The sequence below is a fragment of the Lepidochelys olivacea genome, assembly GCF_965140295.1.
Source record: "Lepidochelys olivacea isolate rLepOli2 genome assembly, chromosome: 1".
Lineage (NCBI taxonomy): Eukaryota > Metazoa > Chordata > Testudines > Cheloniidae > Lepidochelys > Lepidochelys olivacea.
Window position 1 is genome coordinate 141,451,711 of NC_140411.1, and position 25,619 is coordinate 141,477,329.

General features: G+C 41.9%; 1 protein-coding gene across 1 annotated transcript in view; it reads right to left on the reverse strand.

Annotated features, from left to right (window-relative positions):
- Window positions 1-25,619, reverse strand: part of ADGRG2 (adhesion G protein-coupled receptor G2) — a 105,198-nt gene that overhangs the window by 24,895 nt on the left and 54,684 nt on the right. The window contains exons 9-25 of the mRNA XM_084621839.1: window positions 25,365-25,406; window positions 24,442-24,486; window positions 24,305-24,337; window positions 23,997-24,035; window positions 22,316-22,357; window positions 20,658-20,729; window positions 20,155-20,175; window positions 19,215-19,271; window positions 16,386-16,456; window positions 14,056-14,129; window positions 12,594-12,633; window positions 12,411-12,445; window positions 10,357-10,454; window positions 9,405-9,471; window positions 8,410-8,927; window positions 3,818-4,010; window positions 3,318-3,474 (exon numbers count right to left, since the gene is read on the reverse strand). Of these exons, the coding sequence (XP_084477965.1) occupies window positions 3,318-3,474; window positions 3,818-4,010; window positions 8,410-8,927; window positions 9,405-9,471; window positions 10,357-10,454; window positions 12,411-12,445; window positions 12,594-12,633; window positions 14,056-14,129; window positions 16,386-16,456; window positions 19,215-19,271; window positions 20,155-20,175; window positions 20,658-20,729; window positions 22,316-22,357; window positions 23,997-24,035; window positions 24,305-24,337; window positions 24,442-24,486; window positions 25,365-25,406 (1,604 nt within the window). The remainder of the gene's footprint in view (window positions 1-3,317; window positions 3,475-3,817; window positions 4,011-8,409; window positions 8,928-9,404; window positions 9,472-10,356; window positions 10,455-12,410; window positions 12,446-12,593; window positions 12,634-14,055; window positions 14,130-16,385; window positions 16,457-19,214; window positions 19,272-20,154; window positions 20,176-20,657; window positions 20,730-22,315; window positions 22,358-23,996; window positions 24,036-24,304; window positions 24,338-24,441; window positions 24,487-25,364; window positions 25,407-25,619) is intronic.

The following is a 25,619-nucleotide window of genomic DNA, read 5'->3' on the forward strand; positions in this document are numbered from 1 at the left end:
AGAACAGTCACAGCCGAGAAACAGCTGTGCAAGCTTCCCAGCAATGCCCTAACAATGTGCATCAATCCTGCCCATGAGGTCAGGAACGGGTCACTTCTAAGCATGCAAGAGTAATTCAAACTCCAGAACCCAGTGTCTGACCTCTCAGGCTGCTAGCACTGAGACCCCAATTAAGTTTACAAATGCATTTCCATCACTCTAATCCAGGCTAGATACAAATTTGTTGAAAAGCTCTGCATATCTCATTACCAGTCCCTAAACCTTCCAGTACATCATGAGATTTACTTAGCAAATTACTCCTGAGGGAATTCTGTGCCAAAAAATTAAGAATTCTTCAGACAATATTCTAAAATTCTTCATATTTTATTGTCAATAAATAGATATGGAGGCTCCAGCATGGCAGTGGGGAGCACAGGCCACTGGCTGTATGGAAGTGGGAAATCACCCTGCACTGCTTCCTCACCCTTCTGGACACGGACTGGGCAGTGAGGCTGCACCAGACCCTGACACAGTGCAAGGGACGGGCCTGGCCCAGAAACACCCTGTGGCCCTGCCCCTCCATGCCAGGCGCACCAAGATAGCAAGCGAGAAGGGCAAAGTCTCGCACAACCAACCTTGGCCCCCAATCCAGGTGTGGGGCAGGCAGGCTCAGCCTGGCAGAATCTAAGTGTGGAGGGGCTTAATGTGGGGTGAGAGGGTTCTATGTGGGGCAATCTGAGTGCAGATGGCTCGGTGGGCGGTCCGTGTGCGGGGTGGATCTGGATGCACAGGGGCTTATTAAGGGGTTCCAGATACAGGGGGAATGGGACTCTGCAGGGGGGGATCCAAGTGAAAGTTGTTGGGATTCAACAAGGAGTGGGGGAGTGGGGTTTGGTGGGGGAGTCGGGCTTGGTGGGGTGGGGGTCTGGGTGCAGCTGGTTGGGGCTCGGTGGATTGGGAATCTGGATATGGAGGGCTTGTCAGGGTGGTCTATGAGCAGGGGGATGGGTCCCATCAGGCTGGGAATTTGAGTACAGGGGACTCAGCTGGGGTGGTCTGAGTGCAGGGGCGGGAGTCCACAAGTGGGGTCTGGGTGCAGAGGGGCTCTGGATGCACAGGGGTTGGGCAGACGGGGGAGCAGCTCCCTGTACAGTGACCCCTCCCTCCGTGGCTGAGGAGCATTAGGCCAGGAAGCGGGAGGGGTACAGAGCTTCCTGCAGCTGAGGGTGGGTCTGACCCAGCCCTCGCTGCTCCTTGCAGGGGAAGAGGAAGTCCCGTCCTCCCCAACCCAGCGTGGACTAGCAGCTGAGCCAAGCGAAGGGTAGAAGCTACTGGCTGGGGCGTCCCAGTTCTGCCCCCCTTTGTGGTGATTTACCTCTCCATCAGCCGCTTCAGGCACCCAGAATGATGCACCTGCACTGCTGTGGAGGGGCTCATGACTGGTCATGCAGCTTTCCTTTGCTTCCCCATCATTTTTTGTGGGGAAGCAAAGAAATGTGTGGGGGGGGCAGGACTGGGTGGGACGACGACATGAATTCTGTGTGTCCACAGTGGCACAGAATTCTCCCAGGAGTAGCAAATGTCAAGCTTCCACTACTACCTCCTTCCTAGTCTCACCACATACTTATACTTTACACACTTACACTTATACTTTCTAAGGAAAACAAAGCAGAACTTAGATCTTGTGATTATTTTACATTATTTATAATATTCTAGAGGGATACAAGTACCACTTATTGTTCAAATCAGACTTGCCTGGGAAGACAAACAGTACTCTAATATTTGTTGAGAAATTTCCATCTCTCACAGACAAAGTCTTAAAGGTTTGTAGTGTGCCCTTTAGAATTATCCCAAAATCGGATGGTGGATAGGCTTTTAAGTGAGAAAGTGGTGTTAAACCTTTCCAAGCACTTTTCTCTTGGCAAGGCAAACTGGCAAATATATATGAAATTCATCAATTAAGCAACTTAATAGCTCTTTTCCAGGAAGCCAAAGTAATTCTAATACCACTTCTGACAGGTGAGGCCATCTGGCAAAACTCCTTGAAATTCTTCAGTGCTCTGGGGGTGGGTGATTAAACTATTCATGATTTTAGGCTGCAGGAGGAGGGGGATGTTTTGCCAAATCCTTCTGGTGTTTTGGCTGTTCCCTTACTAACAGCTTGTTAGTAAAATATTGTTAGCTTCTGCTAGGACAGTGGCTTCTTATCGATACAGAAATTTTCTCCTATAAGTCTTAGTGGAAGAAAATAGTTAATAAAGATCCCCTGATTACAGCAGACATGACTAACAAATATCATACGGCAGATCATAGAATCATAGAATATCAGGGTTGGAAGGGACCTCAGGAGGTCATCTAGTCCAACCCCCTGCTCAAAGCAGGACCAATCCCCAACTAAATCATCCCAGCCAGGGCTTTGTCAAGCCTGACCTTAAAAACTTCTAAGGAAGGAGATTCCGCCGCCTCCCTAGGTAACGCATTCCAGTGTTTCACCACCCTCCTAGTGAAAAAGTTTTTCCTAATATCCAACCTAAACCTCCCCCACTGCAACTTGAGACCATTACTCCTTGTTCTGTCATCAGCTACCACTGAGAACAGTCTAGATGGATCCTCTTTGGAACCCCCTTTCAGGTAGTTGAAAGCAGCTATCAAATCCCCACTCATTCTTCTCTTCTGCAGACTAAACAATCCCAGTTCCCTCAGCCTCTCCTCATAAAGTCATGTGTTCCAATCCCCTAATCATTTTTTTTGCCCTCTGCTGGACTCTCTCCAATTTTTCCACATCCTCCTTGTAGTGTGGGCCCAAAACTGGACACAGTACTCCAGATGAGGCCTCACCAATGTCGAATAGAGGGGAACGATTATGTCCCTCCATCTGCTGGCAATGCCCCTACTTATACATCCCAAAATGCCATTGGCCTTCTTGGCAACAAGGGCACACTGTAGACTCATATCCAGCTTCTCATCCACTGTAACCCCTAGGTCCTTTTCTGCCAAACTGCTGCCGAGCCATTCGATCCCTAGTCTGTAGCGGTGCATGGGATTCTTCCGTCCTAAGTGCAGGACTCTTCACTTGTCCTTGTTGAGCCTCATCAGATTTCTTTTGGCCCAATCCTCTAATTTGTCTAGGGCCCTCTGTAACCTCTCCCTACCCTCCTGCGTATCTACCTCTCCTCCCAGTTTAGTGTTAGAGATCTGGATTTCAGATTCTCTTGATTAAATCTCTCTCTCTATTTTTTAATATAACAAATGCAAAACAAATTAAAGTTTTAATATAACTTTATCCACAAAGAGTTTGAATTTAAATTTTTAAGGATTAAAATCATAGGAGGCTTTACCTGAAGATCTGATGAATCTTGGACAGCGAATGACATTTTGCTGAAGTTGCTGCTGTTGACTTTGGTGACTGCTAGAGCCAAGGCCAGGGAAGTAAAATTAATGGATTCTGTTGAAAAGTTCAGTTTTAAGCCAATGGCATCCACTATTTTTATTATTCTGTTAAGACAAAATATGCTTAGTATTACAATGCACCTATCTCTTCATTTTCAAGCAGGTTGTGAAACAGCAAGCCAAGCATATTCTGAAAACAATCGGAGCTTTTCTCTGATCTCTTTTATGCCAGTGTAAATAAGAAGGAATTCCAGAGATGGCCATGGATTTATATCAGTGTAAAACCAGTGGAATCAGAATCATGCCTCTGATATCAAAGTTCAGTTTGGGGGAGGAAAAAAGGTGTAGGCTGATAGTTTGCCCATCATTTAAGGAGCTACCTATAATGTGTTACTTTACCAAGATGACAAACACAACATTCAGTTCATCTGTTTACAAAAATGCATACCTTTTAGACATTGGGGATAGTAATGAATATGGAGCATTTAGGAGACTGCTAATTGTGTTGATCATCTCTCTTGCAACTTTTGGCTCTATTTTCTGGGCTGACAGAGCACTTTCCATGTGGGATATTATGCTCTCAACTTCAGAGGGATTAATCGTGGTATGTGTAATATTTGACAGATTATCCAAAATGTTTCCTATGACAGAAGAAAAATAGTGTACGTTAATTGAAAACCGTCAAAATATTGTGTATGCCAAAGGGAATAAACTGGAGGAGAAAAAATGAGCCATTATGTGATGGCTACCATCTAGGCCAGTGGTCACCAACCCGTTGATTGTGATCGACTGGTCAATCCTAGGAGACTCTCCCAGTCGATCGTGATCTCTGGCCACCGTGGCACAGTGGGGCTGCCTGCCGCTAAGTCAGGCTCCTTGCCTGCTGTGGCCCCACACCACTCCTGGAAGTGGCCAGCATGCTCCAGCAGCCCCGCAGGGTGGAGGGGCAGGGGTCTCTGCGCTCTGCTTCTGCCTGGAAACACCACCTCCGCAGCTCCCATTGGCCAGGAATGGGGAGCTGTGGCCAATGGGAGCTGCGGGGGCAAATCCTGCAGAGAGGGGCAGTGTGTGGAGTCACGTGCCCCCTCCAGGGGGTGCAGGGTCACATGGCCCCTACCGGGAGCGGCATGGCCATTTGGTGCACTACTGGCTTGGCGGGGGGGAGGAGGTGCCGATGTGCCTGGGTGGGGTTGGGGCAGGCAGGGAGCCTGCCTTAGCCACGCTGCACCGCCAACCGGGAGCCACCCAAGGTAAGTGCTGCCTGGTGGGAGCCCGCGCCCCAACCCCCAGCCTTGAGCCCCCTCCCCGAGCCAGCACCTCATACCCCTTCCTGGACCCCGAACCTCCTCCTGCACCCCAAGCCCCTGCCCTAGCCCTGAGCCCCCTCCCAGAGCCAGCACCCCATAACCCCTCCTGCACCCCAACTCCCTGCCCCAGCCTGGAGCCCCCTCCTGCACCTAAAGTCCCTCCCAGAGCTTGCACTCCTCCTGAACCCCAAACCCCTGCCCCAGCCCAGTGAAAGTAAGTGAGGTTTGGGAGAGTGAGCAACAGAGAGAGGGAGGGATGGAGTGAGTGGGGTTTCAGGGAAGGGGCGGGGTAGATTCTGGGTTGCCCTTAAATTCAGAAAGTAATCTTTGGTGTAAAAAGGTTGGAGACGACTGATCTAGGCTGATATACCATGGATTGAACCCCTGGGCCTCCAGAATTAAAAGCATAAATTACTAAGGATTGAATTAAAGAGACTAGACTCCAGAGCTAAGGCTGTAACCGATTCCTATTCTCTGCAGACTGGCACAGAGGCAGACTTATAACACACACTTACTGGTGAGTTACTGTGAAGGGGTGAAAAGAAAAGGAGGACTTGTGGCACCTTAGAGACTAACGTCTGGAGGCCCCCTGCTGGAGACCGCGTAGCCCTGCCTCACCTAGCCCCAGAAAAGAGCAGAAGAGAAGTCCTCTAGACAGTGGCTGCAGGGGAAGCAGCCAATCAGAGGGGCTGCTGGTGTGGCCAGTCAGAGCCCTGGAGGGCCATATAAAAAGAAGCAGCAGAAACAGAGCAGTCAATTGCTGCCTGGAGTGGGAAGAGAGCTGACCATTTTCCTAGCTGGCTGAAAGAGCAGCAGGACCATGGACAGCTCAGTGTGGCAGGGAATGGGGGAGATAGAAAGAAGCTCCTGGTTGGCTGTGGGGACCAAGGCCTGGTCTACACTGGGGGTAGGGAGTAATCAATCTAAGTTACGCAACTTCAGCTATGTGAATAACATAGCTGAAGTTGACGTACTTAGATCTACTCATTGCGGTGTCTTCACTGCGGTGAGTTGACTGCTGCCGCTCTGCTGTCAACTCTGCCTGCGCCTCTCGCGGTACTGGAGTACAGGAGTCGACGGGAGAGTGCTCGGGGGTCAATTTATCGCATCTAAAAGTAGACACAATAAATCGACCCCACTGGATCGATTGCTGCCTGCCGATGCGGCGGGTAGTACAGACATACCCTAAGCAAGAACTGAGACCAGGGAGGGCTCCAGAAAGACAACGTCTCTGGGGAGGAAGCCCCAGGCATATGCCCTATACCAGGGCCGGGACAATTTAAAGACTGTATATCCTGAAAGGGGTTTGTTCTATTCCACCTACAGATAGCGTGTGTGACTCAGCCAGAGGGCTGAGTCACTGAAGACCTGTCGAAGATACTAGAGAGATGAGGTGGATGAAGTAATATTGTTTACTGGATAACTTCTCTTGGACAAAGAGACAAGCTTCCAAGCTTACATAGAGCTCTTCTTCAGATCAGAAGGGCAGTTCAGTGTAAGATCAAAAGCTTGTATCTTTCTCCAACAGAAGTTGGTCCAATTAAAGATATTGCCTCACCCAGCTTGTTATCACACAGCAAGCCTAGCCCAGAAGGTGGACATTCATCACTAATTAAATCACTGTGGAATTATAATATTCACATATATAAAGAAGATGAAAATTCAGCACCGGTGTAAATAGACCCAGTTTTGTTTAAACTAGTCTCTAATTTTCAGCCTGCTAATTCTAATTTTATATCCTTAAATTGAGAGCTATTGTTAGAAAATATACATTACTGGTAAAATATTTACAGTTATGGTATAATCTTGGCTGCCCTACACATAAGGAGGACTGGCTGGAGAGAAGGAAGGCAGGAAGCACTCTGCCTAGTCTGAAGGGCTGACAAACCTCAGAGTCATGGGAGCAGTGAGACTAGTCAAGGGGAGGATGCATCTCAGAACTTGCTATTTTGAAAAGATCTGTAACTCTCTTGTGCTTGTTAAGAGTAAAGTGACAGCTGTGCAGCAGAGATGTGTTCTCACCCTTGCAGCCTTCTTCTGAGCTATTGACTGAATACTAGGATTTCCCACTCCAAACATCAGAATCAAGGTTGGTCAAGCCACATTCATTGACCAAGAGTATACCTATGATGCTGCCCTATTTGTGGGGAAGCCAGAGAATTTCCACCCTGCTCTTCAAAGTTTCTGAGATGCTTCCCACACCATGGAGTTGAATGTCTCATGGCAGAAGACCAATGTCCAGAACCTTGGAGCTGGACCACCAGAATCCTCAATAAAGGTGGGGTCAAGCACCATGGACAGCGCCTATAAGTTCATCTACCTAGGCCACGAGCAGAGTTCAAACCATCAGAGCAAACCAGATGTCCTCTGACAAATAGGACTCATCATCTCCTACATGAAGTCCGTGCCTTGCCTATAGATGCAAAAACATCTCTGTGCTGAGACAAAGTTCAGGATCTATCAAACTTGTGTACTGCCATACTGCTATATTGATCAGAAACTTGGACTCTCTTACAGACAGAGTTGGAGCAGCTTGAGGCATTCCATATGCACTGTCATCACCAAATCCTGAGCATAAAGTGATTTGACTTGTGCAAAATGCCATAATCTTGCAGAGATCTGCCCTTCCACCAGTCACTCACTGCATTCAAAATCACCATTGCATGCTCCTCTGCCATCTCGCCGGGATGGACAAAAATATCCCAGCACACCGTGCTCTCAAACTCTCCATCGACACGCAAAGGGGTGTATGCCTGGACCCCACCTGATGTTGCCTGAGGGGCCACCCCAGAGATTCATGGATTCACAGGACTGAGTCAGATCTGGGAACTTCTCGCTACAATATCTGGTATGATACCATCAGCCATGGTCACTCTGGCTGGCACAGTGGTCCTCAGTAGACCAGGCACATTTGATGATGATATATCTGGCCTTTAATGACATTCTAATTAACTATTTTCTGGAAGTTTTATCTTTGACTTCAGTGGGAGTAGGATAAGATCTAGAGTAGGGATTTCAGAGACAACATACACAAATGTAAATATCTAAAATCTCAGAGGATATTCCCACCCAGTTACAACTTTTTAAGGAGGATCTAGTATTGATGGATAATTCTGCTTTGTTTCCACAAAGCTCTTTTTTATGACAGCAACTGCAAATTCTTTGCCATGAATCCGAATCTCTTTCTTTTAAAGGAAAGAAAGAAATATATGAAAGCACTTGGTAATTTATCTGAAGAATACATTTATTTTCAATCCTGCGACTATATTCTTTTTCCCCCTCCCATCCGTCTTCTGTTTTTTTGCTATGTTTTTTTCACTGAAGCATAAAAGCCTCTAAAATCATGAAGACTTATTTTAAATTCAAACTTATTTCAAGACTTTTCTGACCAGTTCTGTCACTCTCTTATTTGTTTATTGCATTTTGCCTATCCAGTGTGTGGTGCTAGAAACAAGTCACATAGAGCCTTAACTCCTATTGTTATCAGTGAGTCTACTCATTGATAACAATAGAGTAAGGCACTAGGCAACATGAGTAAGGGTGGTAGAACCTGTCCCAAAGAGAGTACTGTACTCTATTAGGTTTGCTTAAGACTCTTAACAGCACAAGGCTCTTTCAGAACTATGTTACTTAAATCAGTTTTGAAACTTTATTAAACAGGTAAGATCTTAGTTCTGTGAGGGGAAAAACTCCCTCAGACAAAAGATGCAATCTATCAGCTTGTCATATTTACCTGTTGTACCGTTGGCCCCGGTAGCTTGGCTATCAGTGGTCGAATGAATACCAGGAGGAGACAGGACAGTAGGTTCAGTGGAAGGAGTAGGAGCCACATTTATAGGTTTGGTTGAAGAAATGGCAGAAGGAACTACAGTAGCAGGTTTGGTTGGAGACGTAGGAAGAGAAATTGTGGTAGATTTGGTGAGAGATGTGGTGAAATGCATAGTAGGGGGAATTGTAATGGTACTTGTAGGAGAAGATGTAGCAGGAGGAATTGTAGTGGTGTGTGCAGGAGAAGGAGTAGCAGGGGGAATTGCGGTAGGTGTGGTGGAATGCGTAGCAATAAGTTTGGTCAAAAGGTGATTTGTAGTACTAGGTTTGGTTGAAAGATGAGGAGAAAAAACAGTGGTATGTTTGGGGGGATGAATATTATGACGATGAATGTCAATAGAAATTTTACTGGAAGCAGCAGCAGGAGAACCTGGAGGGCCAAGTTTGCTAGGGGCAGCACATACAACTCTGTCTTGTCCATCACTATAGAAAAATAAAAGAATGGTATGAAAGTTGTGGCAATCTTAGCATTGTTTATATATTAAAGAACACAATTTAATAAGGCTTCAGTAAAGGAAACTTTTAAATGACATCATTACAATAGTGCATCAGATCAGATGTGTGTGGTACTCTGGCAACAAATATTGTTAATTTGTCACACTTTGAGGATACAAATTCTGAATTCTATTTTGTTAAATGCTCACCAGTAATGTAGGTATTGTAATAGCAATACTACACCGGGTGCCTACTTTGTGGATGATATCTGGACTTTGGACCTTATAGCATGTGGGAAAACCCACATGAGAGAGCTAAAAGGAGGGGAAAATTTCAATGGGTTTTACTTATGGAGATTCCCTTCCCAATTGTTATGTTGTGGCTGGGATATTTGCTAATGCATCCCAGACTAAAAATCAGAATATTCCTTAAATAGGAAAACAAGCCTTTGCTATTTATACTTACCATTGCAATATTTGTAACTCTTCAGCAGCTGATGGCCAAGATTGCAGAGCTGAACAGAAGCACTGTTCTATGGTGACAAAGACACAAAAAAGCATTATCCTGATTTGTCCAGTAGCACTCATAACCATTATATACAATAGGTGAAAATCATAGTTTTGACCGTTTAAATTCCATAAAACATTTTGAGATAGTCTGTGTCAAGCTTTTTTTCACATTCATAATCATGTAATAAATCAATATAAATATTAGTACACCATCATAGAATCATAGAATATCAGGGTTGGAAGGGACCTCAGGAGGTCATCTAGTCCAAACCCCTGCTCAAAGCAGGACCAATCCCCAACTAAATCATCCCAGCCAGGGCTTTGTCAAGCCTGACCTTAAAACTTCTAAGGAAGGAGATTCCACCACCTCCCTAGGTAACGCATTCTAGTGTTTCACCACCCTCCTAGTGAAAAAGTTTTTCCTAATATCCAACCTAAACCTCCCCCACTGCAACTTGACACATCTTTGCGGAGTGGCACAAGCTGTTACAGACAGTGGAGATGGCTCTTTTGGCATGTGCAAACAAATGGAGTGTAGAATGAACAACTTCATGACTTGTGATTTTAAAAAAAGATAGAATGACCCACTACCATAAAAATACCTGTACCTTATCAAGTAGTGTGGCAACCTGTCGCTCATTAATTTGTTGTATAAACTTAATCAGCAGTTTTTCTAACAGAAAATCTCCCCAATAAATACAAACACTAAATACATTTCCATATCTAAATATCCAAAATATGAAACATGGCAGAGAGATACTTCACATATACTGTACCTGCAACTAACTGTAATAAACTCTTATTTTATTTTTAAAATATATTTTCTGTTAAAACATTTACATGGCCATCTTTAAAATTATTATCCTTACACTGTAATAAAAATAAATTAAATATTAAATACAACTTACCAATTTGGTGTATTTCTGCTCTGTCTTTTAAATGTGCTATTAAACTACTTATATTAACAGTCTTGGCCAGCTTTATTATAAACTTGCAGACTGATACACTGCAATGAGAAGAAAATGAATTGTAAACAAGAAACAGATTTAACTTTGGATGCTGTATACAAAAATACTGCCAATATCTGAATTCAAGTACCATTTTCCCAACCTATTTTCAAATCTGAGGAATATTATTATGCTAACAACCTACCCTTTTCAATTTAAAAATAGAGAGACAGAAAGTATCACTTTGTACTGGTTTACTCTCTCCTTGTTCCACAGATGCCAACTAAGTCTTAAGGCCAGATTCTCCATGGCACTCAGTTAAGACAGACAAGTAGATGAATGAAGACACAACATAGTGACTGAGTTTAAGTGACAAGATGAAACTTCTGTTTAGCGAAAGGAATACTGATCAGATCAGTACCCCCAAATCTTACCACTCAAAATGAGGGGCCAGTGTAAGAGGTTGTGGCTTTACATCATAACCCCAAACAAGAAATCAGTCAGCCTCTGCCTGACCTCTATGTCATTTGTGGGACCCAACCAGTTGCCCCCCTCATACAATTGAAGGTAGAGACTAGAAATTCTTTGGTCTGCACTAGATTTAAGAGACTTCCCTTCCAAAATCAGATATCCCCCAGGAGCATGCCAGTCAGCAACTACCCTACCTCACACTGAGCAACATTGGAAACAATTCAAATGTCCTTCCTACCAATCCACGCCTCCCAGGAGATATGAAAAAGTCAAAATATTCTTAGGACATCAACCCGTTCTGCCTGGAGGGAAAACTCCTTCCAGATCCCACAGAGGAGCATTCTGGCTAGGCCCACAGTACAGTGTTTCCCAAACTTGGAACACCGCTTGTTTAGGGAAAGCCCCTGGCGGGCCGGGCTGGTTTGTTTACCTGCCGCATCCGCAGGTTCAGCTGATCACGGCTCCCACTGGCTGCAGTTCACCGTGGCAGGCCAATGGGGGCTGCTCGAAACGGTGGCCAGTACCTCCCTCAGCCCGCACCGTTTCCTGCAGCCCCCATTAGCCTGCAGTGGCGAACTGCAGCCAGTGGGAGCCGCGATCAGCCGAACCTGCGGACGCGGCAGGTAAACAAACCACCTGACCCACCAGGGGCTTTCCCTGAACAAGCGGCATCCCAAGTTTGGGAAATACTGCCACAGTACATAAGACAAAATTATGCCACCTTCAAGATATGGTTGCCAACCCTCCAGGATTGTTCTGGAGTCTCCAGAAATTAAAGATTAATCTTTAATTAAAGATTGTCATCTGATGAAACCTCCAGGTATACATCCAACCAAAGTTGGCAACCCTACTTCAAAACCAATAACTCACAGAGAGGGAGACTGGAAAGTCATTAATTGCCAGCAAATATGGTGCCCATGCCCTGGGAAAAAGGATTATAACCCAGGGCTGGGGATATGTGTGGGTGACCAAAAACGATCAGCTATCCCCCTACAAACTGGCAAATTGGGCATCAGGGGGGTGGGACAAATGTCTTGTTCTATCCTGAGTGCCACCCCTTTGGTCTTCCTCCCTGCTAGTCTGGGCATTTTATGTTGCATGAGCAAAGCTGCGGCAGGAGTGGGGCGGGAGTGGGGGAGGAAGCTGTCAAGGAGCTAGTTACAGTTCCTTGATCCTCTGCCCTGTTACACACCATGTTGAAAATTAGCCTATCCTGGCAGCTATCCTAACTTGCACTAACTGGTAATGGTCCCTAAAGATGTACTCTGGCCAATCTTCCTCCCTTCTCTGACACTTTGGGACAAATCCACGGTGAGTTCAATGGGACTAGGATTTGATCCAGGGTCTCTCTGTCTGTCCCCGAGTCTGTATACGTGGGGCCTCAATCCTGTTTCCATTTACTTCAATTGAGGCAGGATCAGCCCCACACCTGAGCCAAACTAACTAGGAAGTCAGTTCTACTACATATCCATTTTTTGTACACAATACAGTGCAGGATCTTAGGGGGTAAAATTATTATTATTTAAAATTTTAACATGGCAGACCTTTGGTTTTCTGCAGCACACTCCATAACAGAAGACTGGAAGGAAAAATAAAATAAAACTTAATTATTCTTTCAGTAGAAAACATGTTTGATCATCAGATACTGAGAATATCAGAAATAAATAGGAAGTTCACTTTTCCAAATGGCTATAATAACAAATAGGCACACAAATAAAAGTGCTTACCTCACTTTGTTCTTGCAATGTTTTGTTGAATTCTGAAATTCTTTAAAAGCAAAGGTTAACTATAAATGGTGGATTCTACTTATGTTTATAAAGAAGATATTAACAGAAGTTAAAATGGTAGGAACTAAAAGAATGTTAAGATATATAATATTTCTTGAAATGTTCTTTGAAATTTACTTGGCAATGATTTCCTAACATGCTAACTCAAAATCATATTTTAAAATTGTATAATTACTTTAATGGTGCAAATTTCTAATATTGTAGTAAACAGTATTTGTAAACAAAAGAATTGATTGGCATTTTGGATGAAGCCCTATAATTCCTGTTTGCTACTTGACAATGTCAGAGGAATTTAAGTTTAATCCTCTGTCATCACACCCACATAAACTTATTTTATTATCGTCAATTCACTTATTTTAAAGTAATTTAATATTGAGCAATAGACAATTTCTGACTCATGTTCCGCTAATGAGCAAGTATGTGGAACACAGTCAGAACTTGTAATTGAAGCAGGGCATGGGAACAGAAGAGTCCTGTAGGCTCCTTCTGTAAACAAGATCTGTCCTTCAACTATAGAATAAGCACCAACTTGCAAGGGAATTTTTCTGAATTCCAATCTCTAGCTTACCACTTCAACCTTGCTCAAACCCATGCTATTCCAACTTTGAATTTGATGCAGTGAAACAGGAAGAGCCAGCAGAGAGAGTCAAAGAGGGGGGAATTTGAGTAGAGTAATGGCCAGGAAAATGATCTTATCAGCTTTGTTTTGCCCAACCAAGGTTTTGGATGTTTGCAAAGAAAGCAAAGTACATATCTTCGGAATATTATGAAAGAAGAAGTGGCACCAGAGTCCAAAACAGAACAAGGTGAATGTGACAAATTCATGTAGGCAATCATAAGCACAATAATATTTCATTTTCTAAGCAGAATGAGACCAAAACTGGGTTTTCCTGATGAACACCCACATTTGAATTCACAGCTGATAACATACAAGTGATCAGATTTTTTCCCTTTAATCAGCCTGTCAGTACACATGGTGAATTTTATACAGCTTCAACACACTGTTATTTTCTTACTAAGGCCCTGATCCTGCAAAGGACTCCATGAAGATAGACCCCTGCATTTGCAGGACAAGAGTCTAAATAAGGAGCACCACTGAAGTTGCAGGATAAGAGTCTAAATAAGGATAGCAAATAATACTATTTGTAAAATATCAAAACACCAATACATAAAACTAAAACTAAGAATAGTCTAAGCAATGTAAATTTTACTCATGCTGTGAGAAAATACTGAAATTCCGTATACATTCCTTAAACTATTATTCATTCTAGAATAAATACAGGAATAATGAGAAGTGAAAAACCTACTGATGACACAAACAGTTCTCGCTTAATCTTAAATACAACCACTATTCAGCAGAATTTGAAGAATCAACTTATGATGATAATTATAAGTCACTTACTTTGATTCTTGTAGATTAGGTGTGGTAAATGGAATTAATTTTGTAACTTTATGGCTGCTGGTTACATCATCAATCTGTTAGAAACACAGATTCAAATAATAATTAAAAATACAATTCTTATAGAATTTTTTTAAAATGTACATCTTACTCAACCCAACAGTCTGAAATTGCAAAGGTTAAAAGCACTCATCATGAGCATACTGTAAAACATGATTTAACAGACATCTTAAGAGCTGTGACCCAGGAACCACTGGATGCCAGTTGGCAGAGAGCACAGGGGGTATATAGAGTTTTTGAGGGATCCCCTGGGCCAGATATATGCAGGATAGCTCACCGAAGGGTGGCAGGTGAGGTGTCTACCGAAAACCAGTAACCCACGGGTATTCATAATCATTGTATCACAAGGGTAGCCATGTTAGTCTGTATCCACAAAAACAACAAGGAGTCTGGTGGCACCTTAAAGACTAACAGATTTATTTGGGCATAAGCTTTTGTGGGTAAAAAACCCACTTCTTCAGATGCATGGAGTGAAAATATTTAAGGAATATTTAAGAATATTTAAGGAATTATATAACTATATGGAAAACAATGTTCTTAAGGTCTTGGAGTTAAGAGAGGTCACCAGGTATGAGCAGCGGGTGAACCCGCCCTTTGGGGAGGCTAGCCCGCTGGCCCCATCCCTTCCACCCGAGGCCCCCTTTCCCCCCACCGAGTCCCTACTCTCCCCACAGCTGGAGTCCCAAGCATCCCACAGCCCAATCTGTGCTAACTGGCACACTCCAGCTGCTCCGGCCTCCCAGCTGGCCCAACCCCTGCCAGCAGGCCCGAGACCTGAGCTACCCCAGGCCACCCTGGCTGGCCCAACCCCCATTGGCCGTCCCAGGCCACACTGGCGGGCCTGACTCCTGGACTGCCCAAGCCACCCCGGGCAGCCTGACCCTGGCCAGCCTGATCCAACCCCTGGGCCAGCCCAAGCCATGCCAGCTATGCCAGCCCGAGCTGCCCCAGCTGGCCCGACCCCCACCTGTGGGTCTGACCCCTGAGCTGCCTCAGACCAAGGCGGTTGGCGTAACCACCACCGGCGTCTCTGATACCTGAGCTGCCCAGGGCCAACTTGGCTGGTCCAACCCCTGCTGGCTGCCCTGGGCCACAATAGTGGGCCCGACACCCGCCAACTGGCCTGAGCTGCCCCTGGCTGCCCTAGCCACTGGCTGAGCCTGAGCTCCAGGCCACGGCTGGAGCTGAGCCTCCACTGGCTTCACGGGGGAGCATGGGCAGGGCCACAGCCTGGACCCACTGTGGATACCCACTGCCCCTCTCACCAGGAGGTGATATATCCCAGAAACTCTCTTTTCAGGCGGGAGGTAACAGACACCTATCGCTCTGTCTGGCCATTTTTCTGTTGTACACCTCCCAGTGTAGGTCTGTTTGCATACTGAGCCACAGGCAAAAGACAAGATTGTGAAATCTACAAGAGAGGAAATCTACAGGAATAAATAAACAACAGGGGGTCCTATTTATGAATAAAGATGAATGACAGCACTGGTATATCTCAAAAAAACACACTGAGTCCTTCACTGAGAAGGAAAGCTGACAGCATGCTTGTTTCGTGTAAGGAGGGTCATCCAAGCCTGGCTCTAAACCACTGAAGGACTTTGGGTGATCAATACATGGTTAGTCTAGAATGTGGGTTACTTTATTTTATATGTAAATATTTGTTTCCAACACTTCTACTTGCTATTACTTGAATCACTATGCTTTGTTAAATAAACTTATACTTGATTTCACTACAAACTTATCTTAATGCTCTGTACTAAGTTTAGTGGTGATCTGAGGTGGAACTGGTAAGCTGGGGTGTACTGTTTCTTTGAAAGCAGTGGACTGAGGCTGGATACTTCAGGGAGACACTCAGGGCTGAGGTGTAACATTTGCTAACCTGTAAATTAACAGCTGGGTCTGTGAAGCCTCATGGGGAGCACTTGTGCTGCCCATGGTCAGTGGAGAAAGGGAGCTGATACACAACAGGCACAGACAAGACTTCCTTATGCTAAAGGCAGGTCATAGCAAGGTGCACCACAGCCCTGGGTACCTCTGGGAAGCATCACATCAACAACTAATATTTCTAGGTTTACTGCACATAGCGGACATTTTTCTGAAAGGGACATCGGGCATCTATTACATAGATATGGTACCAAACGAACCATTAGAGATTGTGAAGCAAATTGTGATACAAGAGTTAACAATTTACAAACATTTTAAAAATCATATTAGGATAAGATTAATTTAAATGGATAGACTGGAGAATGGATAAAAAAATTCTTAGGACTTACTATTTCAACACTTACAGAAGTGTTATTGCTTTTTTCACTGTACTGAAATTTTACAGAGCCCATGTAGAAAACTAAATACAAAAAGACAAACAAAGTTAATAATAATGTTCATGGTTAACTGCTTGATTTAGAACCATTTTGAGAACTATACATTTCACTTGTTTTGTATTATGTGAGAAGATAAATAAGAGGATTGAATCTACCTTCTCTGTACCATTCATTATTCTGTATTCTTTTGCCATGCTTATTCATTTCCTACCTAAACTAAATATTCCCAATATCTTTAGTTTCTCTTGGTCTCTAATATTTTTTGCTGCCCATCTCTGAACTCCATTTCTCCTGTATCATTTTCAAGATAGAAAAACTAGACTGCACACACAGTGACCCAGACCTTGAGCTGCATAAGGACAGCTTTATACTGCTTCCCCAATTTTAATCTGCTCTATATGTTTCAGGCTAGTTTAGGGGGAATCTTCTAGTGGCATACTGATGATGTAGTGACTCCTGTATGAGTCCCCCCTTGTGACCAGTCGGGGTGTTGCTGAAGGGAATAGGGAAGTCTAGGCACTGGTCCAGTGTCAGTGTAAATTAGAGTAGCCTTTAGGCTACTCTAATTTAAAACCATCAGCCAATGGCTCCAAAGGCTCTTAGACCAGCCATGATTACTGGGACTGGGAGTGTCATATATGAGTCGCTACGTCAGCTGTGCGCCACTCAAGGCTCACCATATACAGCTTGCTATGTCATCTTTAGGCAGCTCTGTACCAGGGGAACATGATGGTACTTTCCCTCTCAATGCATGACTAGATAATTTCCTTAACAAAACTTTTTGATTTTTGAAAATCCAAATATGTGCCAACAAATACTCCTTTATCCATTCTTTTGTTGACACGCTCAAAGTAGTTTAGAGAAGTACCCTTTTCCTTTCCAGAAGCCATGCTTGTTTGTCCATATCATATCACTTTCATCTAAGTGTTCTATAAGTATTTTTCTAATCCATCTTTCAACCTCTGTTCCTGGTACTGAAGTAAGGCCTATTGGTCTGCAATTCCAAGTTGACCTTTAGATCCTTTTTTAAAAATGAGTACATTTGTTAACTTCACTTGGAGTAGCTAATTTTAATGAGAGATTTTATACTTCTAATAGATGCTCAGATATTTCATTCAGAGCTCTTGGATGTACACCAACTGATTCTTGTTCTTTAATTTATCAGTTTTTCATAGCACCTTCCTTTTTTACTTCACAATCTTTGAAAAAACGTCACTAAAGGGAAAAAGATATCTTCCCAGCGGACTGTGTGGTCTTTGCAGAGAAGCTAAATTATTTCTTTGAATCAGTAATGATACAAAGACATCATTTAGTTTCTCTGAAAAGTCCTCACGCTCTTTAATTTCTATCTTTACTTCCCAATAGTCCAGTGGACCCATCAAGAGGTTTTCTGCTGCCAATATACCTAACAACTCTCTTATTTGTTTTTATGTCTTGGCTCTTCAAAATCCCTCTTAATTATGAGTCTGTCAATTTTAGTTTCCTTAGTTTTAATTTTCATATTGTATTGTATTGTGTAATACATCTAACTTTGAACATATTACAGTGCTCCCTCAATACTTACATATGCTTTCTATTGTTTCCTTTTTATCCTTATTTTTAAATATAACACTATTTTACTGTCTGTTTAAAACAGAGGTGGGCAAACTTTTTGGCCTGATGGCCACATCTGGGTGGGGAAATTGCATGCAGGGCCATGAATGTAAGGCAGGGGCAGGGGGTAGGGGTGCAGGAGGGAGTGTGGGGTGTGGGAGGAGGTGCAGTGTGCAGGAAGGGGCTCAGGGCAAGGGGTTGGGGCAGAGAAGGGGTGCGGGGTATACGAGGGGGCTCAGGGCAGGGGGTTGGGGTGCAAGAGGGGGTGCACAATGCGGGAGGGGGCTCAGGGCAGGGGGTTGGGGTGCAGGGGTGCAGGAGGAGTTCGGGGTGCGGGCTCCGGCCTGGTGCTGCTTACCTGGAGCGGCTCCAGGGTGGCAGTGGCACGCACCAGGGCCAGGGCAGGCTCCCTGCCTGCCTTCCCTGGTCTCTGCCCCGGCCCCGTGCCACTCCAGGAAGCGGCTGGCACCACATCACTGTGGCCCCTGGGGGCGGGGGGGCAGAGGGCGCTGTGCACTGCTCTTGCCTGTGGGTACCTCCCTCGAAGCTCCCATTGGCCGTGGTTCCCTGTTCCCGGCCCATGGGAGCTTCGGGGGAGGTATCCACTGGCAAGAGCAGCGTGCGGAGCCCTCTACCCTGCCCTCCCCGGCCCCCAACAGGGGCCGCAGGGATGTGGTGCCAGCCGCTTCCCGGAGTGGCATGGGGCCCGTAGCACCATGGGGGTGGTAATCCCATCCGCTGGATCCAAAGCTCTGAGGGGCCGGATCCAGTCCATGGGCCATGGTTTGCCCACCCCTGGTTTAAAATAACATTAATGATATTATTATTATAATACAATTTTAAATGCATTCTTTGCATTTCCTAAGCTTGATAATGATAGGTACTAGTAGTATGTAAACTTTACATTTACATGTGGATGAGAGAAATTATAAATTTAATAATTTTCCTTCAGTATTAAACTTGTGAAATACAAACTCAGAAAATATTTTCTTGAATATTATTTTTAATATTGCACATGATTTTGTAAGAGAAAGTTACATACTTGTTTTTTCTAGGTTGGCAACCAGGATATAAGAATTTCAAACCTAGGATATTTTAGAGATTTTATAAATATATTGCATGTATGCCTCACTGCTCAGAAGAGATAAATATTTGGATATGATACACTTAAGGAAAAAACCCACTAACCTGAATCATTACAGATGGCTGATAAATTATGTAAGTTGTTATCAGATAGTTTTGTTTCTGCAAAAAAAATTAATACAGTTGAATTCAAATGTAATCTTGTTCAACATATGTATTTATATATTATGTTTTTAAATGATGAATGTCTGTATAAACTTAAATGTCTTGAGGTTTGCAAAATATTTTACATTTTATCTATGCTTTATTGGTGTTTGTAAGGCACCTATCAAAGGGTATCTAAGTCCCAGTATTCAGATGTAATGTATATCTACCTAAATTGTTCTGTAACTCTTCCCCCAGCATAACTACATAATATATCTACACACATACACATAAACATACTCTCGCTATATATAATAAAAACATATTTTAGTGATCACCATTTAATAGAAGAAAACAAAGCAGCAATTATATTTTCCACAAACTAGTATCTGAGACAATGTGCCACTGATTCCCTATACTTAGAATGGGAAGTTAATTTAGTATCATATTAGATAGACAGACAGACAGACATCATCCAAAGTCGGGTAAAGCAGCTACTTCTCTAAACAATGAAATAAGACATTCATTTCTGTAATCCATATTACAACTTTCCAGGTGCAAAGAGTGAAGAAAAGGCCCATTTATCTGGACAGTTTTGTTGTTGAATATTAAATTAAACAAACATGTGTAGTTAAGCTAATAAGGTTAATATACTATGCACCACAATGTAATATAAATCAGCATATCTTGAACAGACTCTTAACATACTACTATGCTCAACCACTTTAAAAACTATCATGTGTTTTTGATGGTCTTACTCTGGCTATTTATTTCATGAACACATGAGATTCAAAAACTATTCTTTTTGGTCCATCCCATTATTTTATCCTATGGTGATATGAATTTTTTTTTCTTTCACATGGTACAATATGTTTGCATATACAGTAAGTCACATACTTACCATTTTTACAACTACTTATACCTACAAAGAAACCAAACAATAATCAGCTCAGCCAATGACACTGCAAGCTTCCACACCCTACTTAACCAACCCTCCTCAATCCTTTTGTGTAGGCACCACTTCTTGGGGTGAGGCAGTAGTTCAGTCTTCATTCCCAATCAATTCCTGATTTCTCTGCTGAAGTTATCATCACATGCCAAATGGGAAGCCTGGTTTATGTTTTTTGTGCTACATAATAAACAGGGCTAATCTATGTAATGCACTTTTTTTTTTTTTACTTTAGTAGATGGACAGCCATCTGAAGGCCGTGACTTTAGATTGTTGCATGATACAGTTTTAAACCTATTTTACAAAAGTAAAAGGTTCTACGCCTGGCCTGTGGGGCACTTTTTAAACATTGTGTGAAGCTTTAATTATTTTATAAACTCACTTCATTATACAGTATTACAAAAATACTAACACACTCAGCTCACTTTTTAAATTAAAATAAGTTTGCCACTTACCATTCGTATTGGCAGTAGTTGGTAGAGTAACACTGTCAGTTACATTGAAGGTTATATTTGCAGATAATTTCCCTAAAAGAAATAAAGGTAACTGAATTTATTAAAATAGTTAACACTGTATTAAAAGCAATACATTAGAAAGACTCAGTTTAGATAATTTAGATAGTAGCACAAAGCTGACAAGAATGGATTTGTCTCTTTCTCTGTGTTGATACAGTGCCTTAGTGTTCTCAACCAGGGGTACGCATACCCCTGGGGGTACATCAGCTTATCTAGATATTTGCCTAGTTTTACAACAGGCTACGTAAAAAGCACTAGTGAAGTCAGTACAAACTTAATTTCATATAGACAAAATGAGAAAGTAAGCAGTTTTTCAGTAATAGTGTGCTTGTGACACTATTGTATTTTTATGTGTCTGTGTACGCAATTAGTTTTTAAGTGAGGTGAAACTTGGGGATACACAAGACACATCAGACTCCTGCAGGGATACAGTACTCTGAAAAGGTTGTGCCTTAGCACAATGAGGCCCTCATCTTGTTTAGAGTCTGCCTGTGCTACCATAATGAAAATAATAAATCGTAAGGATGCAATAAATGCCATAGAGCAAGTTTGGGGGCTATCTACATGCTTTTATGCCTCAACCCTGCAAAACCTGCTGGCCATCATCATTGTGATTTTCTTTTATTCTATGTTCACACTGTGATTCAAATTGTGTCTGCTGAATAGTTTAAAGCCAGTGCCTAACCCACTCAGGATAACCCAATCTGTTAGATTCATACATAGGTTAGAAGATACTAATTTCCAAACTTGTTCTGAACTCAGTTTTGATATCCTCAACCAATTTAAAAACAATTTGGTTTTTTTTCCAAGAAACATGGTTCCTGGCCCAGCATATCGTAAACCCTTGCCCCTCCACACACTGATGCCCCAACCACCAGAAATACTGTTTGCGTGCTGCCACTGCAGGTCTGAGCTGCATTCCATACTAGAGATGCATAACTCATCATAGGGACACTACCCCTTTCACACGCAGGTACAGCAGAACAACACGGGTTCTACGGCCACACAGCCCTCTCTTGTTCTGAAAGATTGTTCCATACTTCCTGTTCTACTCTGTGAGATAAATGGATTTGTGCTTTACTGAATCATGGCCTCAATTCATGCTCCCATTACCTTATCCTAAAGGCTTCACTGGATAACAGCAACCAATCAAAACAAACTGTGTGATCTTGACAGATATAATAAACTGAGTCAAGCTGGGCCTTGTCAATAGCTGAATTGGAGGCTTTCAGGTATTTTGGAGCCTGTGGATTATCTGTGCAGCAGATAGTAGCTGCTAAAACTACAGTACATTAATGGGAACATTTTAATCAGACAGAAGTTACGAAATTCAAAGATAGGGGTTCAATAGCAATGTTAAATTTATCCCTTTCAGTTACTGCATGTTTTATGATAGGGCCTGTAGGGTTAAAATCTCAACTTTCATGTATATGCAATGAAATCATATGAACACGATATAAAACAAGACTGATTGCTCATATGAAATACCATAATAAAAAAAGTCGTATTCAGAATACTTGATCATAGACTCCCAAAGCTCAGAAATCATCCTTTTCTGCCACTCAAAATAGAGTTTAACAAGGATATAACAGCCTTACCTGCTGTTGTGGAGAAGTTAAATTCAGGGATATTAGTAGTTTCTGCAGAAAAAAAAATAAATACAAGAATTTCTAATAAAAAGCCTGTGAAATACTGGTCATATAAATGAGTTGCAAGTCACTTTCCGATTTCTAGTTCAGACTCTCCTCTTGTTTGCACTTGCATGAATCAGTAATAATTTCTTTTAAAAGATGAGTGAGTTACTTCAGAATAAAACTTTTGCAAGTGAAAGAAGAATTAGGCCTCTGTCTCTAAATTCAGAGATCAGGAAAGTGAGTTAATTATGTCCTCCTTGTTTAGAATAAGATTGACCCAGTTTAAACCATGAAACATATTCCCATATTCCACCATGGTGGACACCTTATAAATGTGTGTAATGAAGGAGGTGGATATTTAAAATTGTTTCAAAAATATTTTGAGTAGTTTTAGCAATTATGACACAGAGCCAGAAAGGATTAAGTAACTTGCTAGCTAAATGACCCAAATTCAGCATTTAAAGACATATTAGAGAAGTAGATAAATGGTAATTAGGGCTATTCCTTATAAATAACTAACATAGCCATGTTAAATAGACTAGAGCTTTGAAATGCAAACCTGTATTGTTAGAGAATTAGAGGTAGTACTAATTGTATGTGTTTACTTATATCTTGTTAGATTTTAGCCATGTAAATAGATGGTTCCTGTCTGTTTCTATATCTATTGATGCACAGATAAATGGGAATATTAACATTTAGATGGAACTTGGGTGTGTAATTTCATTGTCTATACTTCTCTTTGAAGCTTGTAGCAAACTGTCTATGAACCTCTTTATGCATAATTACCTTATGCTGATGAATGCGACTAGTTACCTGTGTATACATAGGAAATAGGTAATTCTTCTTCAAAGCAACTATTCTTTACCCAAGGACTGCATGCTGTCTGGAAAATGTGTAAAGGGCTTTTGGGAGCTGATCCTTTCATCTCAGATTTGCTTAAACTTTCTCAGGGGAAGTTTAAGTCGCAAGACTGTGGTCTCCAGTGCATTCTGGATCACCCTGATATTCAAAGTGGATATTGGACTATAACCTGATAAACTGATTCTGGAAAGGATTCTTTGCAACTCTGAAGCTCACCATCTCTACTATGAAACTGACCTAAGGACTCTATGCATTTCTGTATGTATAATGATCTTTTAACCAATACTCTCTCTCTTTTCTTTTAATAAATCTTAGTTTAGTTAATAAGAATTGGCTGTAAGTATGTATTTGGGTACGATCCGAGATATTCTTTAACTTGATGGGTAATGTGTCTGATCCTTTGGAATTGGTAGAACTTTTTCATATGATGAACAAGATTTTCAGTAATCCTCATCATATGTGACTTGGCAGTCTGGGTGGAAGCCCAAGGCTGGGTTACTTTAAGGGAACTGTGTTTTTGGCTTCTGGGTAACAAGTAAGATATTGTAGTAAGATATTGTTGCTGGCTTGGTAAATCTAAAGTATCAGAATAACCACCAGTTTTGGGGATTATCTGCCCCATTCTTTGCAGTTTGCCCTAATTGAGTAATCTCAGCGTGGCTCCACTGGGACCTTGGTCACAGCAATCTTACTGAATTCACTGTTCAACACAGAACCAGCATTCCTCCATAATTTCTAAAATACAAAAAAAAGGAGAAAAATACTATGTAAAGATAAGCATTACCTGTCTGGTTTGGCTCCGGCCATACACTTATAGTTCTATCTAAAAAGGAAAGGAGTTTCTTTTGATTAACAGTATCATATGTATTTTATATTTTAAAAACTCTAATAATGCAAACTTAATGAAGGGGGGTGGCTAACCAGCCAATATGATAAACATTTTTAAGATTGTGAAAATAATGATCATGGGCCAAATTTAACACTAGTTTAAACAAGTACAACCTTACTGAATATAAGAGAGTTTTGTCTCTTACACCAGATCTGAATTTGGCTCTCATTCTAAACTTTGTATTTGTGTAAAATAATTCTCACCTTCATCACTTGATCTTTCTAGTGAAGTTGTATCTGAGTAATAGAACAAAAATAGAAAAAAGTTAAAATGTTCACAATAAAAAGGTAAGACATAAGCTAAATACATCAAAATATGAGAAATGTTAAGAAAATCTTGCCTGAAGCATTAATGGGGTAGGTGATAAAAGTAACAATTGAGGATTCTGCAGCAAAATAAATAAAAATAGAGAAGCATAACATTAGTGCTTAAATTTTTGTTTGTAAGAAAATGTGGGCAGATTTTTAAGCTTACTATGCCCACAACTGGGGACAGAATTTCAAAAAGTTAAGACTCCAGTTTAGGCACCTGAAGGAAGTGGCCAGATTTTCAAAAATACCTAGAACCCACTGAGAACAAGAGGTGCTGAATACTTTTGAACATCTGAATGAGTGCTTGAATGGGGACTGCTGGTAACTGAGCTTTTTTTGAAAATTTTGCCCTTGGATATTTGCCCCATGTATAGCAGATTAGTCTGGTACAGCCTGCCCAGTAGCTATGAACTTCCCCACCATTCTTCTACTGAAGCTGTGACAGCCCTACCAGTCTAGTCCTGTGACTCTCTTGCAAAGATTACCAATTGTTCTGAATTGTGGTAAATTATGTGTAACATGGTCATATAATTGTCCATTGTTCCTAGCCATTTTTGCTAAAAATTGAAAAAGGATGCATATAATTGCTTCAACTATATACATAAAATAGAAGAAAATGTATCCATAGAAGCAGGAACATAGAAAGCCAATGTTGAGGTGAAAATTTTTATCAAACACAAGTTGGGAAATTCAGATAAAACTGTAACATTAAATCCATTTATTTCAGTTACTGAATGTTTTATGAAAGGATCCTGTAGGTTTACAATCTCAGTTCTCATGTATATACACACAATGAAATCATATGAACTTGGCCCACAGTAAGACTGATTGCTAATGTGAAATACAATATTAAAAAATAATATTCAAAATATTAGAACATAGACTCCCACAGCTCATAAACCACGCTTTTATGCCACTCAAAATACAATTTAACAGCAATATACAGCCTTACCTACTGTTGTGGAGAAGTTAAATTCAGGGATATTAGTAGTTTCTGTAGAAAAAATAAATAAATTAAATATAAGAATTTCTGATAACAAGCCAATATAATACTGATCATTTAAATGAGCTGCCAGGTCTCGTTCCCATGTTTATTTCAGACTCTCCTCCTGTTTGCCCTAGCATTAATACATAATAACTTCTTATAAAAGATGATTGAGTTACTTCAGAATAAAACTTTTGCATGTGAAAAGAGAATTAGCTCATT